Source organism: Macaca thibetana, chromosome 8, assembly GCF_024542745.1.
Source record: "Macaca thibetana thibetana isolate TM-01 chromosome 8, ASM2454274v1, whole genome shotgun sequence".
Classification (NCBI taxonomy): Eukaryota; Metazoa; Chordata; class Mammalia; order Primates; family Cercopithecidae; genus Macaca; species Macaca thibetana.
In genome coordinates, this window is record NC_065585.1 from 24,794,275 (window position 1) to 24,806,737 (window position 12,463).

Consider the following 12,463-nt stretch of genomic DNA (forward strand, 5'->3'; position numbering starts at 1 on the left):
GACAGGGTTTCACCATCTTGGCCAGGTTGGTCTTAAACTCCTGACCTTGTGATCCACCTGCCTCGGCCTCCCAAAGTGCTGGGATTACAGGCGTGAGCCACCGTGCCCAGCCTATTTCAGCAAATTTTTAACAGCAATAAAAAGAAAGAACACATCTCATGCAACTGAATATCCACTGTAATACAAAATCATAGGGAAGACCTGAAAATATTTCAGTGCCATTTAGCAAATAATAACGAAAGCTCTACCAGCACTCGATCTTTAATCAAGATGATCTGTCCCACAGAGATAATTTTTCCAGGAATCAGCTAGGATACATGGGACATTAAGAAATTTCACAAAAATGATATTTACCATTGCAGCATTTCTGGCTCAGAAGCGCTACGGTTTTACTCAGAAACGCGATGGTCTTTTTAACCACAGGAATATCCCACTTCTCTCTCCCAGTTTAAAATCAATCTGGAACTCAGTTTTCTCTACAGATGTCTGAGTCCTCTTGACTCACAGCTTACCCCGAGCATTAGGGGGACAGGTTTAGCTTTCGTGTGGGTGCACCATTTCCCTGCCATGCTGCCGTGTCTGAGTCTCTGAGAGGGAATGCTACCTACTCACGGTGCTCAAAGGAAGGCTGATTCCTTGTTTACTTTTGTTTTCCTGGGGGAGTTCTGTTTGCTATTGAGCACATGGGGAAAGGAGGACAAGATAATTTACATTTATTTGCATAATGCAATCATGCGTTTATTATCTTAGTAGGTCACCACTGTGAACACAACAGAGACAAATGCAGAGTGACTTAAGTCTTTATAATGGCGTCCTGAAGCAGAAATTGCAGAAAGTTTACCTTGTTCTTAGGATAAGTTCAAATTCCTTACCCAGACTCACAAAATGTTGGTTGCATCCTGTGGCCTCTGTCTACTCCTCCCTCCTCCTGAATTTTTACTATCCTTTTAACTCACCAAGCTCCAACCATACTATTCTTTTTTCTGTTATCCAAAGCAATGGAGCTTAGTAGGGGCAGTGCCATCCCTAGGAGACATTCTCGATACTTGTAGGGGAACTTCTTGTTGATGAAATGATTAGAGGTTGTTTTTACATTAAAATACATATTGGAATAAATTATTTGACTATAAATTACTTTCCTTTTAGTTCTCCTTTGTATTACACTACAGAACATTGTAATTTCTCTATTTAGTGTTGTTTGTTTAATGATATGTGAAGATAGGTTATATTTAATATCTATGAATTTTATTTTGGAACAGTAAAAGAGACCTGAGAAATTATTTGTTGTGAAAGGGAGAGTCACTGCCTTAAAGGTTTCAAGCCCTTTCTCACCTCAGGACCTTTGCACACACTATTGCCTCCTCTGCTAGAATGCTCTTCCCCAACTCTCTTATTGCTATGGCAAGTTCCTACTAAAGTTCTAGGTCTCAGCAAAACATCACTGATCAAGTCGGTCTCTTTTTGTATGCCATATGTTATCCTGTACTTTTTCATAGCACTAATTACAACTGAAATTAAATGATTCATATATAATTTGCTTAATATCCATCTCCCACTAACAGTAAGGTACAAGTCAGGAAATGTATACCCTGTTTACCACCATGTCATCAATGCCCAGCACAAGCTGGAAATGTAGTAGATGCTCAGTAAGTACCACTGAATGAATGAACGGAGATTCAGATTTTAAGTTTTAAGCTTAAGTGGTCAAGATCACATAGTTATTTAAGTGGCGAAGCTAGCAAGCACAGGCATTCTGGAATCATACATATCTAGACCCCTATTGTTCCGCCGTGTGACCCTGGACAATTAACAACCTAGCAGAGCCTCAGTTTCCTCACCTAACATGGAACTAATCCTGATCTCATAAGATTTTTATGAGCATCACATAACATGCTTAGCGACTGACACATAGTAGTTGCTTAATAAATGTCTACACCCGTTCTTCTCAAAGACCACAGTGACTGACATCTTCCTCTACATTCTGAAACCATTTATATTCTATATAACTCATTTAGCATTTACCATCTCCCAGTTTGTGCCCTCAGCAATGTTTCATATTCCTTCCTTATCCAAACCAGGTCTTTCACTTTACCCAAATGAGGTAGTGTGTACAGCACTGAGCGCAACACTTGGCAGATGCAATTGGAGTTAAATAAGTAAAAGCTATAAATAGTAGTATTATCTATCTGCCAAACTGAAAAACCTTACGTAAACTCTGCATTTAATATTTGCTGACTTATTGTATAAGATAAACCAGATATAAATTCCAGCCATCCAGCTATACAATCTAAAATGAAAATCTTTAGATGGCTAGGTTAGATAGATGATTAGATGGTTTCTCTGATTCAAAAATTTTGGAGGGATTATGGAAACTAAAGGAGTTGCATAAAGACTGAAATCAGGCTGGGCACGCTGGATCACACCTGTAATCCCGGCACTTTGGGAGGCCAAGGCGGGGCAGGGGGTGGGGGCAGTTGAGGTTAGGAGTTCAAGACTAGCCTGGCCTACATGGTGAAACCCTGTCTCTACTAAAAATACAAAAATCAACCGGGCGTGGTGGTGCCTGCCCGTAGTCCCAGCTACCTGGGAAGCTGAGGCAGGAGAATTGCTTGAACCCGGGGGGCGGAGGTTGCAGTGAGCCAAGATCCGAGATCACATCTCTGCAATCCAGTCTAGGGGACAGAGCAAGACCCTGTCTCCAAGAAAGAAAAAAAAAAAAGACTGAAATCAGGGTAATTTTCTAGTTCTTTTCAAGTAAATAAAGAAACTTAATTTTGTGAACTATAAACCAACAAACTTATTGTTGACTTGTTTAATATATGGCTCAAGATACCAGTGTAGAGAATGAACATTTAAATAAATTGAGTAAACAAAAACAGATGAATCATCTGGGAATGATATGCACAGAGCAGAAATAGAAAATGATCTGTAATTGAGGAAATCTGGTTTGGAATCACCCAAAACTGTGACTGGAGAGTAAGTTGAGGTCAGAACAGCGATTGACACATAGTAGTCAACCACTGGATTGTCCAGTCAAGCACTGGATTGCCATGGTTCAGTGATCAAAAGAGGAACCTCAGAGCTGGTCCTCTCTTCTGAATTTTGGGATAACGAGGAGCCAGGTTATACAGAACCATTTACATGACGACAGTACAGGGTTTAATGGGGAGAGGTAACCAACGAGCATCCCATGGAAAAATAGCTTTTCTTTGACATAAATTAATAGAGAAGAACAAGTGACAAGGAAAAGCAGGTGAGAAATTGGGCTGCTTAATATAAAGCATGATGTTATGCAAATGAGGCCTTTTCAATGCTAGGTGCCAATAATTAGACAAATCTAAGTGGGATTTCGAGCTTCAGATAGAAAACCTGAACAACGTTAGCCAGAGGATCCCTTTGAATCCTTAAATTCTAAGAATTCTCTATTACAATCTGTGTAAGAGGATAGCTAAAAACTCTTCCACACAAACTTACAAAAAGGAGTTTAAGTTAAAGGAGACAAAGGGTTAATGAAGAGAGAGATAGACAATCAGATGGAGCAAAAGTGCAATCTTCTTTTAGATAATAAGAAAAGTCATGAAGAGCCATGTACATCACATTGCGAATATGAAAGGAAAATCCATAATTTTTCTTCTGCTCTCTAAAAATGCATATTCTTTCCATTTCTCTGATAAAGATGGGGTTAATCAAAGACATTGTACGGGGATAGCATTTTTCAAACTAAGGGAATGAAACCCAAGGTCTCTCCTCATTCTTTTAACAAAAGAAGAAAACAGGGAATAACAGGAAGGGTAAAAATAATTTCTTTTGTCCCAGTTATATACATTTGCATGCATGCATATGCACAAGCAATATTGCATCATGATGCCAAAAGTATTTTTTACTGTGTATCACATTTTTTTTTTTTTGAGACGGAGTCTCGCTCTGTCGCCCAGGCTGGGGTGCAGTGGTGCGATCTCAGCTCACTGCAAGCTCCGCCTTCTGGGTTCACGCCATTCTCCTGCCTCAGCCTCCTGAGTAGCTGGGACTACAGGCACCCGCCACCGTGCCCGGCTAATTTTTTGTATTTTTTAGTACAGACGGGGATTCACCCTGTTAGCCGGGATGGTCTCGATCTCCTGACCTTGTGATTCGCCCACGTTGGCCTCCCAAAGTGCTGGGATTACAGGCGTGAGCCACCGAATCCGGCCTCTGTGTATCACATTTTTTAAAAGTTTGAAAAACTAGAATAGAAAAGTTAGAGCAGGCACTTCTGATGAAAAATTATCCAAACTGAATGGAGCTGTGAATTTAAAAAAAACTTTTTTTTTATTTCCATAGGTTATTGGGGAACAGGTGGTGTTTGGTTACATAAGTTCTTTAGTGGTGATTTGTGAGACTATGGTGCATCCATCACCCGAGCAGTATACACTATACCCTATTTGTAGTCTTTTATCCCTCATCCCCTGCCCATCCTTTCCCTCTAAGTCTCCAAAGCCCATTGTATCATTCTTATGCCTTTGCATCCTCATAGCTTATCTCCCACTGATGAGTGAGAACATATGATGTTTGGTTTTCCATTCCTGAGTCACTTCACTGAGAATACTAGTCTCATCCAGGTTACTGCAAATTCATTCCTTTTTATGGCTGAGTAGTATTCCATCACATATATATATACACCACAGTTTCTTCATCCACTTGTTGATTAATGGGCATTTGGGCTGGTTCCACATTTTTGCACTTGTGAATTGTGCCGCTATAAACATGCATATGCAAATATCTTTTTGGTATAATGACTTCTTTTCCCCTGGGTAGAGACCCAGTAGCGAATTTTTTTAGGAAGACTCCTATGAGGCTCATAGGAAGCCTAAGCAGAAAGTGAGCCTCATTTCAATGTTCATGCCAGAATGCTCAACAGCCATATTTCTCATAATCTTGCTTGTGTAGTTTATTATGTGCTACATACACTGCCTGGTAATAGTACTTATTTTTACTCGTTACAATATTGTGTCCTTATAACATTATTTTATCAAGAATGATGATAATCATATTTTATACAGCAGAAAAAAAAAACCACAGTCTCTGGCTCTTATTTCAAGTCTTGATGTTGGCTGACTTTGAGCCTTTTTGGCCTTACCTCAATATCTTCATATGCTTCCTTTTATAGAAAATGAGAAAGAGAAAAGATAGCTGAAGACTTCAGTTTTTAAATTTTATTGTTTTGACTTAGTGGAAAGACAGACCTTTCCTCTCTTAATCTTTCCTGGATATTTGGATCTCAAGGCTAAGAACCAAACATCACTGCCTACTTTGCAGCGGCGAACCCCAGCTGCAGCTGAAATAACTTTGCCGGGAACGAAGAGCCCCTTGGATGCTGGCCTATAAGCCCTGACCTATAATAGTCATCGCAAAATCACACCCTTCAAGTGGTGATCAACTAAAATCACGTTTCCCCCATGCTCAAAGGGCATGTCTCACTTTCTGTCTTACTGTCATCTTTTATGTATTTGTGAAATACAGGATTCTGCTTGTCTACTGTACTCTTTAGAATATACATCAATATGTATGTAAGAAAATTACATCATGGAAATTCATATTTCCAAAGGTCGTCTGGGCTGCCCTTTGAGAACGCTTGGGTGATTTTTTTGTGGTCTAATCATTCAAGTGCACTTGCAGAGCAGGAGAGACTCGGTCTGGCAAGAACGGGACTAAGACTTCCAAAAAGAACAAAGACAACTTATGACTTGCTGGGAGTGACTCAGGTGCTGGCTCTGTGCTCACTGAGTCACAGTTTCTCCATTATTGACAGCATCAGAGGATGCCCTGCTGACAGAGGGGGCCACATTCCAGGCTGCCAGGTCTTTGGTGAGTTGTGAGGGAATGATGCCATTTTCTACATCTGCTGATTTTGTGCTCAGACACAGGGGAAAACTTTCAGAAAGAAAAATCAGAACTGGGTCACAATTAAAGCAACAACTATCTAGTAAGTACCTATTAAGTGCAAAGCATTGTGCAAAGCAATTCAGAACCAACACCTGCTCTCAACAACCTGGCTGTTCGCTAATGCCTGATGAGTGCTAAAACAGAAAGAAAAGACAGTAGGGCATCAGGTGTTCATGGGGGCGGAGATATTTGGGTTCTGGGGTGATAAATAACAATTTCATGTATAAGACAGCTGAGTCTTGAACTAAGAGTAAGAAGTATGGAAGACAAAGGAAGGAAAGGACATTTCCAAAGAGGGAAAACAATGTGTACAAAAGTGCAGAGGCAGAAATACACAAGGCCTGTTGGCATGAGTCAAAATAAATATGAAATACTGTTTTTGTAATCTGTATTTTAAATCAAATTTTATAAAAGGAATATATCCTACCCATCCCACAAAACTAATAACGCTCACACAGCAGACAGGTAAAAGTTAGTTTTTCCCCAGGTCTATGTTCTACAAAATGTATCTTAGAAAATACTCTGATTGGTTGTCTCTCTTTCCCATCACTTTCTTCATGGTTGATACACAACCATGACTTCCCACATCTCCTTTACCTGCTTCTGGAATGGAAGATCTTAGTCAACTATAGATTCAGTCAAAAGTTTTATTGTTGTGTTACACAATACTTCTAAGACCTGTAGATGGTGGAAGAAAAGGCTAAGGTAGAATCTCTATTTTAAGGAAACTTTAGTGGGAAGGACAAAACATTGGCCCATGAAACTACTAAATAAAATGTTGTCTGATATAATGGGAAGATGAGCCACAGACACTATTTTAATTTGAGGTTTAGAGCTGACACAGTCTATATAGGAACATGTGAACTATATGCTGATACAATTCATGACTCTTCTCAGGACTGCCGCTGACTGTTGCCCAGTCTGGGCACTGCACAAATAAAGCACCAGCAAACCACCAGAGTGAGTTCTCTGCCTTGACATTGGTGTGACGCCATGTTTGGTCAGAGGGCGGCATCATTTTCTAATTCTTCACCTTGGAAGGGGCACTCTTTTTGACCTCATCCATCTAGAGGGGATATCTTTCTTTCATTAGCTCAAATCCTCTCAGAGGTGATTTGGGGGTTCTGACCTTCCTCTTTCATGTAAGTAGATATGGCTCTTGATAAACACTTGGCAGATTGCTCAATTTTCTCAGTCTCAGATAAATAAACAAGAAACTGCAGAATAGATGGGGCAGAATTAATTTAAGTCAATTGTTTCAGACTTCCTCCTTGTATAAACACCGCTAGAATGTTCTGCTTCCCTGCACCCAGCTCAGAGGAGTTCCTCTGGGATAAGGGGCCCAGTTTACCTCGTTCTCCTGGGGTCCCTGGCACGCCTGCATTTCCGGGGAAGCCTGGTGTGCCTGGGGGTCCTTGTTCACCAGGGGCTCCAGGTGAGCCTGGTCTCCCAGGCTCCCCAGGAGGCCCTTGGACAGTCCGGATGGATGAGGAGTGGCTGGGAATCTGGTTGAGGATGGCAGTGTACCTGGCCATGTGACCTGAGGCACGAAGCATAAAGACAGCATTCAGTGAACTGTCACACAAGGAAAGAGACCGGGTGTCATTCGTTAAGGCTCCAAACAATTCTGTTAGATACCCACCAAGGGAAAAATCACACCCCTTTGAAATACGTTGATTTCCAGCTTAACATTTTTTATGTTTTACTCTGGATGATATTAAGGGTTGGACTGTTGTCAAGTGGCATCTCATGTGTTTGGAATTCTGCAGCTCACGTCAGCATCTCAATAAACATCATTGAGCAGAAGTTGTAAATTTCATCTTTACCCTCAACATTTATTTGACCCCTAGACCCTCTCACCCAGCTGCCATTTCTCTAGCAATTACTCCCCAAGTTATTTGTCTTTTCTACAACGCACAAAGCCTCCCCACCCTCTTGCTCACAAATCCCCAGACAAGTGCTCTGTCTCAACTCGAGTATCTCTTGGTCATGAAGCTTTTTTTTGGGAACCTTTACTTGGGTCTCATTGGCAGAAACTCCCACTAGCTTTATATTTTTAAAAGATCTGGCACTCTCTCCCACAATCGCTTAACTCAGTTATGTCTGGAAAATATATATACAGATATATGTTACTAATTACAAGTATAAAGTACTTGATATCATGATGTCTCATTTTTCCAACATCATTAGGAGATGAGATTTCCCAACATAAGTGAATTTTCTAGTTTACTATTATTTATCCGTTTTGAAATATTTAAAACTAAATAAAAAATAGTAACCATTTCTTCAAGGAATTCACTCTAAAATACATTCAGTGCATTCTTTTCTTAAGCATTGGATTGTCACTGTAACTAGGGATCCCCTCCTGATGACTCAAGGCTATTAGCAGGCACATCCATTGCTGCCTGGGCAGGTGAGATATTTCCTCATTTGCTTTTTCAGCTTCTGCCTTTGACACGGGGTCTGTCCATTATCATTTTCCCAGCTGTCATGACTTTGGTCTTGAATAATTTCCCATGTAACTCTTCCTAGCATAATTCTGATCAACTGTGAACTAAAAACTAGAGAAGTGAGCTTGTGAGGAATTATCTGCTAACTGAAAAATCCAGTTTTGAGTGGCAGCTGAAGGAATACAGTAAGGAGCCCAGAGGAAACTGAAGTAGTGTTAGGGAAGATCGTTGAGGTGCCAGAAATACAGACACTGAGTAGGTTGGGCCTGGCTTATCAAGTTGCATGCAACTTTTTTGATTTCCTTCTAGTATATTGACAGGCAGGGCTTTGCTATTTTATGGACTTGTTTAAGTTTTGCTATGTAACCAATCCCTTGCTGACTTCTACTTCCTAGAAGTCAGTCACAAGACTCTGAGAATTTGTAAGGAGAAAAAATTGATTTTGAACCCTTGATTTTTGGGGCACGCTTTAAATAACCAGATATTTACACATGATTTTTATTCTACAGTAGAATAAGACAGCAAGTATCGTGAGATCTTTCTTGTGTTGTGGTCAGTGAGTCATAGTAAGATTTACGCCTTAAGTTTTCTGAAAATAATGATCTGCTCATTTACAATGTACACCTGAAATCAGAAATCTACAGAACAATTCAAGATACAGGTTATTTACAATATGTCAGTACAAAATGATTAATGTTCAATTTCTCTTTTATAATGTCTTTTTAAAGATCCTATTTTGGCATTAAACTTAAACAGTTATATTTAACTGGTAAATTCTCTCTCACAGACACACACATCGTTTGGGCAATATAAGAGAAAATTAAATAACGTTAAAATATAAGGAGCATGACTACTGTGTCTGAAGTTGGTAGCTTCATACGCTGTTTGCCCTGATGTTTTTGCCCTAATGAAAACTCTTCCAAGCCTATGCAGATCTCAACTCCATGCCTCCTCCAGGGTGAGATTTGGATTTATCTCAGAACTAAAGATGGAATTTTGGACTTAGCCAACAGAGCTTTCTTAGATATTTGCAGGGCTTCCTGGCCCAACTCCCAAACTTTCCTGAGTTAAAATGAATGTAACCCCAAGCCAATTAGCCACCTGGGGAATGTCAGCCCTGGAAGCCGGGGTGCTATTGGGTGGGAGGGCTGGACAGCAGAGCTAGGCGAGAGCTGGGTGGGGTTGAGAGAGATAGTTCACCTCTGCTTGGCCTCAGATATTCCTGGAACTGAACAAATTACGGCAAAGAGAAGGGCCCACGCTAGTAACCCTTTGATTAGATTACTGTGATAAAATATATAATCAGTGGGCAGAGGGGAAACGTGCAAAAGTGGTGGGTATCTAAGCAAATGGGCACTGAAATACAGTGCTATCAAAAAGCTCAAGAAAAATGAAGAAATGGGACAGGCATCATATCAAGTTTGTTCTGATGTAATTTTTGGCACAAAGTCCAAATATAATATCATCTCAAACGTCAGAGCAAGCCTGTCCATGTGTGTGTGTTTGTACTTTGGTAAACATCCTAAGAGATAAATGAGAAGACCTTAGGCTAACCAGAAGATAATGGACGTGAAATGGATAAGAAGGAAATATTCATTTAAACCTTGCAAGTTAATAAAAATCAACACCATAAATTGTCTTTCTGAGGTAGCTTCTGAAGATGTAGTCTGGCAGCTTTCAAGTGCTGAACACTTGAGAAAAAATCCTACCCACCTGGAGAGACGAGAAAGGAATAGAAGATTTGATCTGGGCAGTCAAGTTAAATTTACATGGGCAAACAGGCGGTTCTTGGACCGACGACACAAAGGAATTTGGCTTTTGTACCATCGATGTAGAGCTCTAGGGTAATCTGTGATGGTCTCTTTGATGGGTCAGTGATGGTCATCTGTAAAGCTTCTGTGTCTGCACCAAGACAATGCTTTGGAGTTTTCCTTAGTGGTACGCTCACGGGAAAAGCAAACTCTTCTGGATGAGAGTTTGTTAAGGGGAACAACTTCCGTAACCATTATATACTTACTCTGGATGAGCTGTTCGCATACTTGACGTGCCACTGATCTCACCATGGCTTGAGACTGCAGGTCACCCTGGATGAAAAAAAAAGCATACTCCTGACTCAGCTGTAAGCCCAGCCACATTACCAGGACTTCCAGGATGTGGATCTGACTTGCCCCATTGTTCCCATCAGGGATCTTTGGCTCCTAGCAATGGGTGGGTTTGACCACCACGGTGCATGCAGAGAAGGGGTAAGCAATTTGATATTCATGGTTCAAGGATCCTGGGAGTCCTTATTAGATTAACAAGCACAAATAAGTATTTCTAGTCCTATTTTCTAAAAAATTTAATAGTTTTGAAACAAACCCATATATATTTAATACCTGATTTATAGCTCTTTAGAGATTATAAAATACTGCACTTTCTTGAGCAGTGGCTCATTTAATACTAATAGCAACCCAGAGGAAAGGTGTTAAACCTGTTTTATAGCTGAATAGCATTAAACACACGGCCCAAGATTTCATAGAGGTAATTGGATGAGCCCAAGGCCACTGCTGTTTCTGCTATAGCCAATGGCACAATTATATTAGCAGCTGCACAATTTCTGGAAGGAGAGAGACAACCCCTAAATCAAGCTGACTTCAGTTTTGGGGCCAATTCTTTGATTCTATGCCTGCCATTGTCTTCCTGGGTGTGAACGCTGGAGCATCAGAAAACTCAGGAGTGCCATGCTGCCACTTGTCACTTGTATAAAGTTTTTACTTTTCTGAAGCCTTTTCAAATCTATTATACAATGTTCTCATCAAATCCACTTCGTAAATTATATGAGAGCGATTCTCTCCATTTTATCCTTAAAGAAATGAGCCCAAGTTCATTGACCTGGATGGTAGCAGATATGCAACTAGAAACTAGCTCTCCTGACTCCCAGCCCACAGGGATTTTACCTCTGGAAAACGTGGCCACAGTCTAATGAATTGGGGAAAGGGAGAAACAGGGACTGGTACAATAGCAATGAATAATAATGTTAGTAAGTGACGATCCTTTATCAGGCTTATGCAATGGAAGGGGTGCAATCAGCTGGGGCCAGAAAACAGAGCCACAGGATACTTACCCGCTCTCCTCGTTCCCCCTTTGCCCCAGGGACACCCTGTATGAATGGAAAATTGTCAAGTTACTTATGATATTTCACTTAGTTAAGAGTGATCATCATGCATCTTTTCTTATTTTATCAAGACATTTTTCTTAGCACCAGTAATTCTGCAGCAAAAATCATTACACAACAACAGAAAATAGACAGCAACCAGTAAGCACAACAAACATAAAAGCTGTTACTCATTCTACCCCTTCGGCTTTTTTACGCAGAGACATGGTATATTTTGGCCACAAAATTTGAATCATGCAGCAATAATACTGCTTCATAACACATATTTTCACCGAGTAGGTCCTTCGCGCCTTTCCACCCTAAACGCCACTCTACGTACTGTACTCAGTATACTGAGGATCCTTCACAATTTATTTCACAAATCTCTGCTGAATAGTTAAATTGTTTCAGTTTTTAAAGGAATATCTCCAAAAGGATAGAAAAGACTGCCTCTCAATTTAGGAGTTCAAGTCAGAGATGAGATTAGTGAAATCCCACAGCTTCACTCTGATTTCTGTGCAGCACGATGCTGCACAATTCTTCCTAAATCTCCCCAATATGGGAGCTCACATTTATGTGAATTCTCAATTGATTTGTTATTTTCTTATGTGGCTTAGCTACTCTTTGGCTCATAAGAAACCTTGCCGTTATTAAAATGCATCTACTTTAAAAATCATATTTTCAGGGTTTCTCCAGTGAAATTATACATCTAATGAAAAACATGTGTCTTCAGAAGGATTTCATATTTTTGTTTAAACTCGGAGGCAATGTTCATTGAAAAACATTTTTATAGTCTCGACTGAAAGGAGAGTGAATGGTATTTATTAATGGAATTTGCCACGTTGTCAGACTGTTTCCAGTTGTTATTTCAAACAGGTCCCAAGTCAAACTCGGTATCTTCTTCAAAATCTGTAGTCAGTGAACCGTTACCCAAATTCAAACTTCTGGTTTCATCCCA

General features: G+C 40.2%; 1 protein-coding gene across 3 annotated transcripts in view; it reads right to left on the reverse strand.

Moving 5' to 3' along the window:
• COL14A1 (collagen type XIV alpha 1 chain) overlaps nucleotides 1–12,463 on the reverse strand; it is a 245,408-nt gene that overhangs the window by 15,791 nt on the left and 217,154 nt on the right. For all 3 annotated transcript variants that reach the window (XM_050802163.1, XM_050802164.1, XM_050802165.1), the window contains exons 43-45: nucleotides 11,476–11,511; nucleotides 10,390–10,456; nucleotides 7,274–7,462 (exon numbers count right to left, since the gene is read on the reverse strand). In XM_050802163.1, coding sequence (XP_050658120.1) covers nucleotides 7,274–7,462; nucleotides 10,390–10,456; nucleotides 11,476–11,511 — 292 coding nt within the window. The remainder of the gene's footprint in view (nucleotides 1–7,273; nucleotides 7,463–10,389; nucleotides 10,457–11,475; nucleotides 11,512–12,463) is intronic.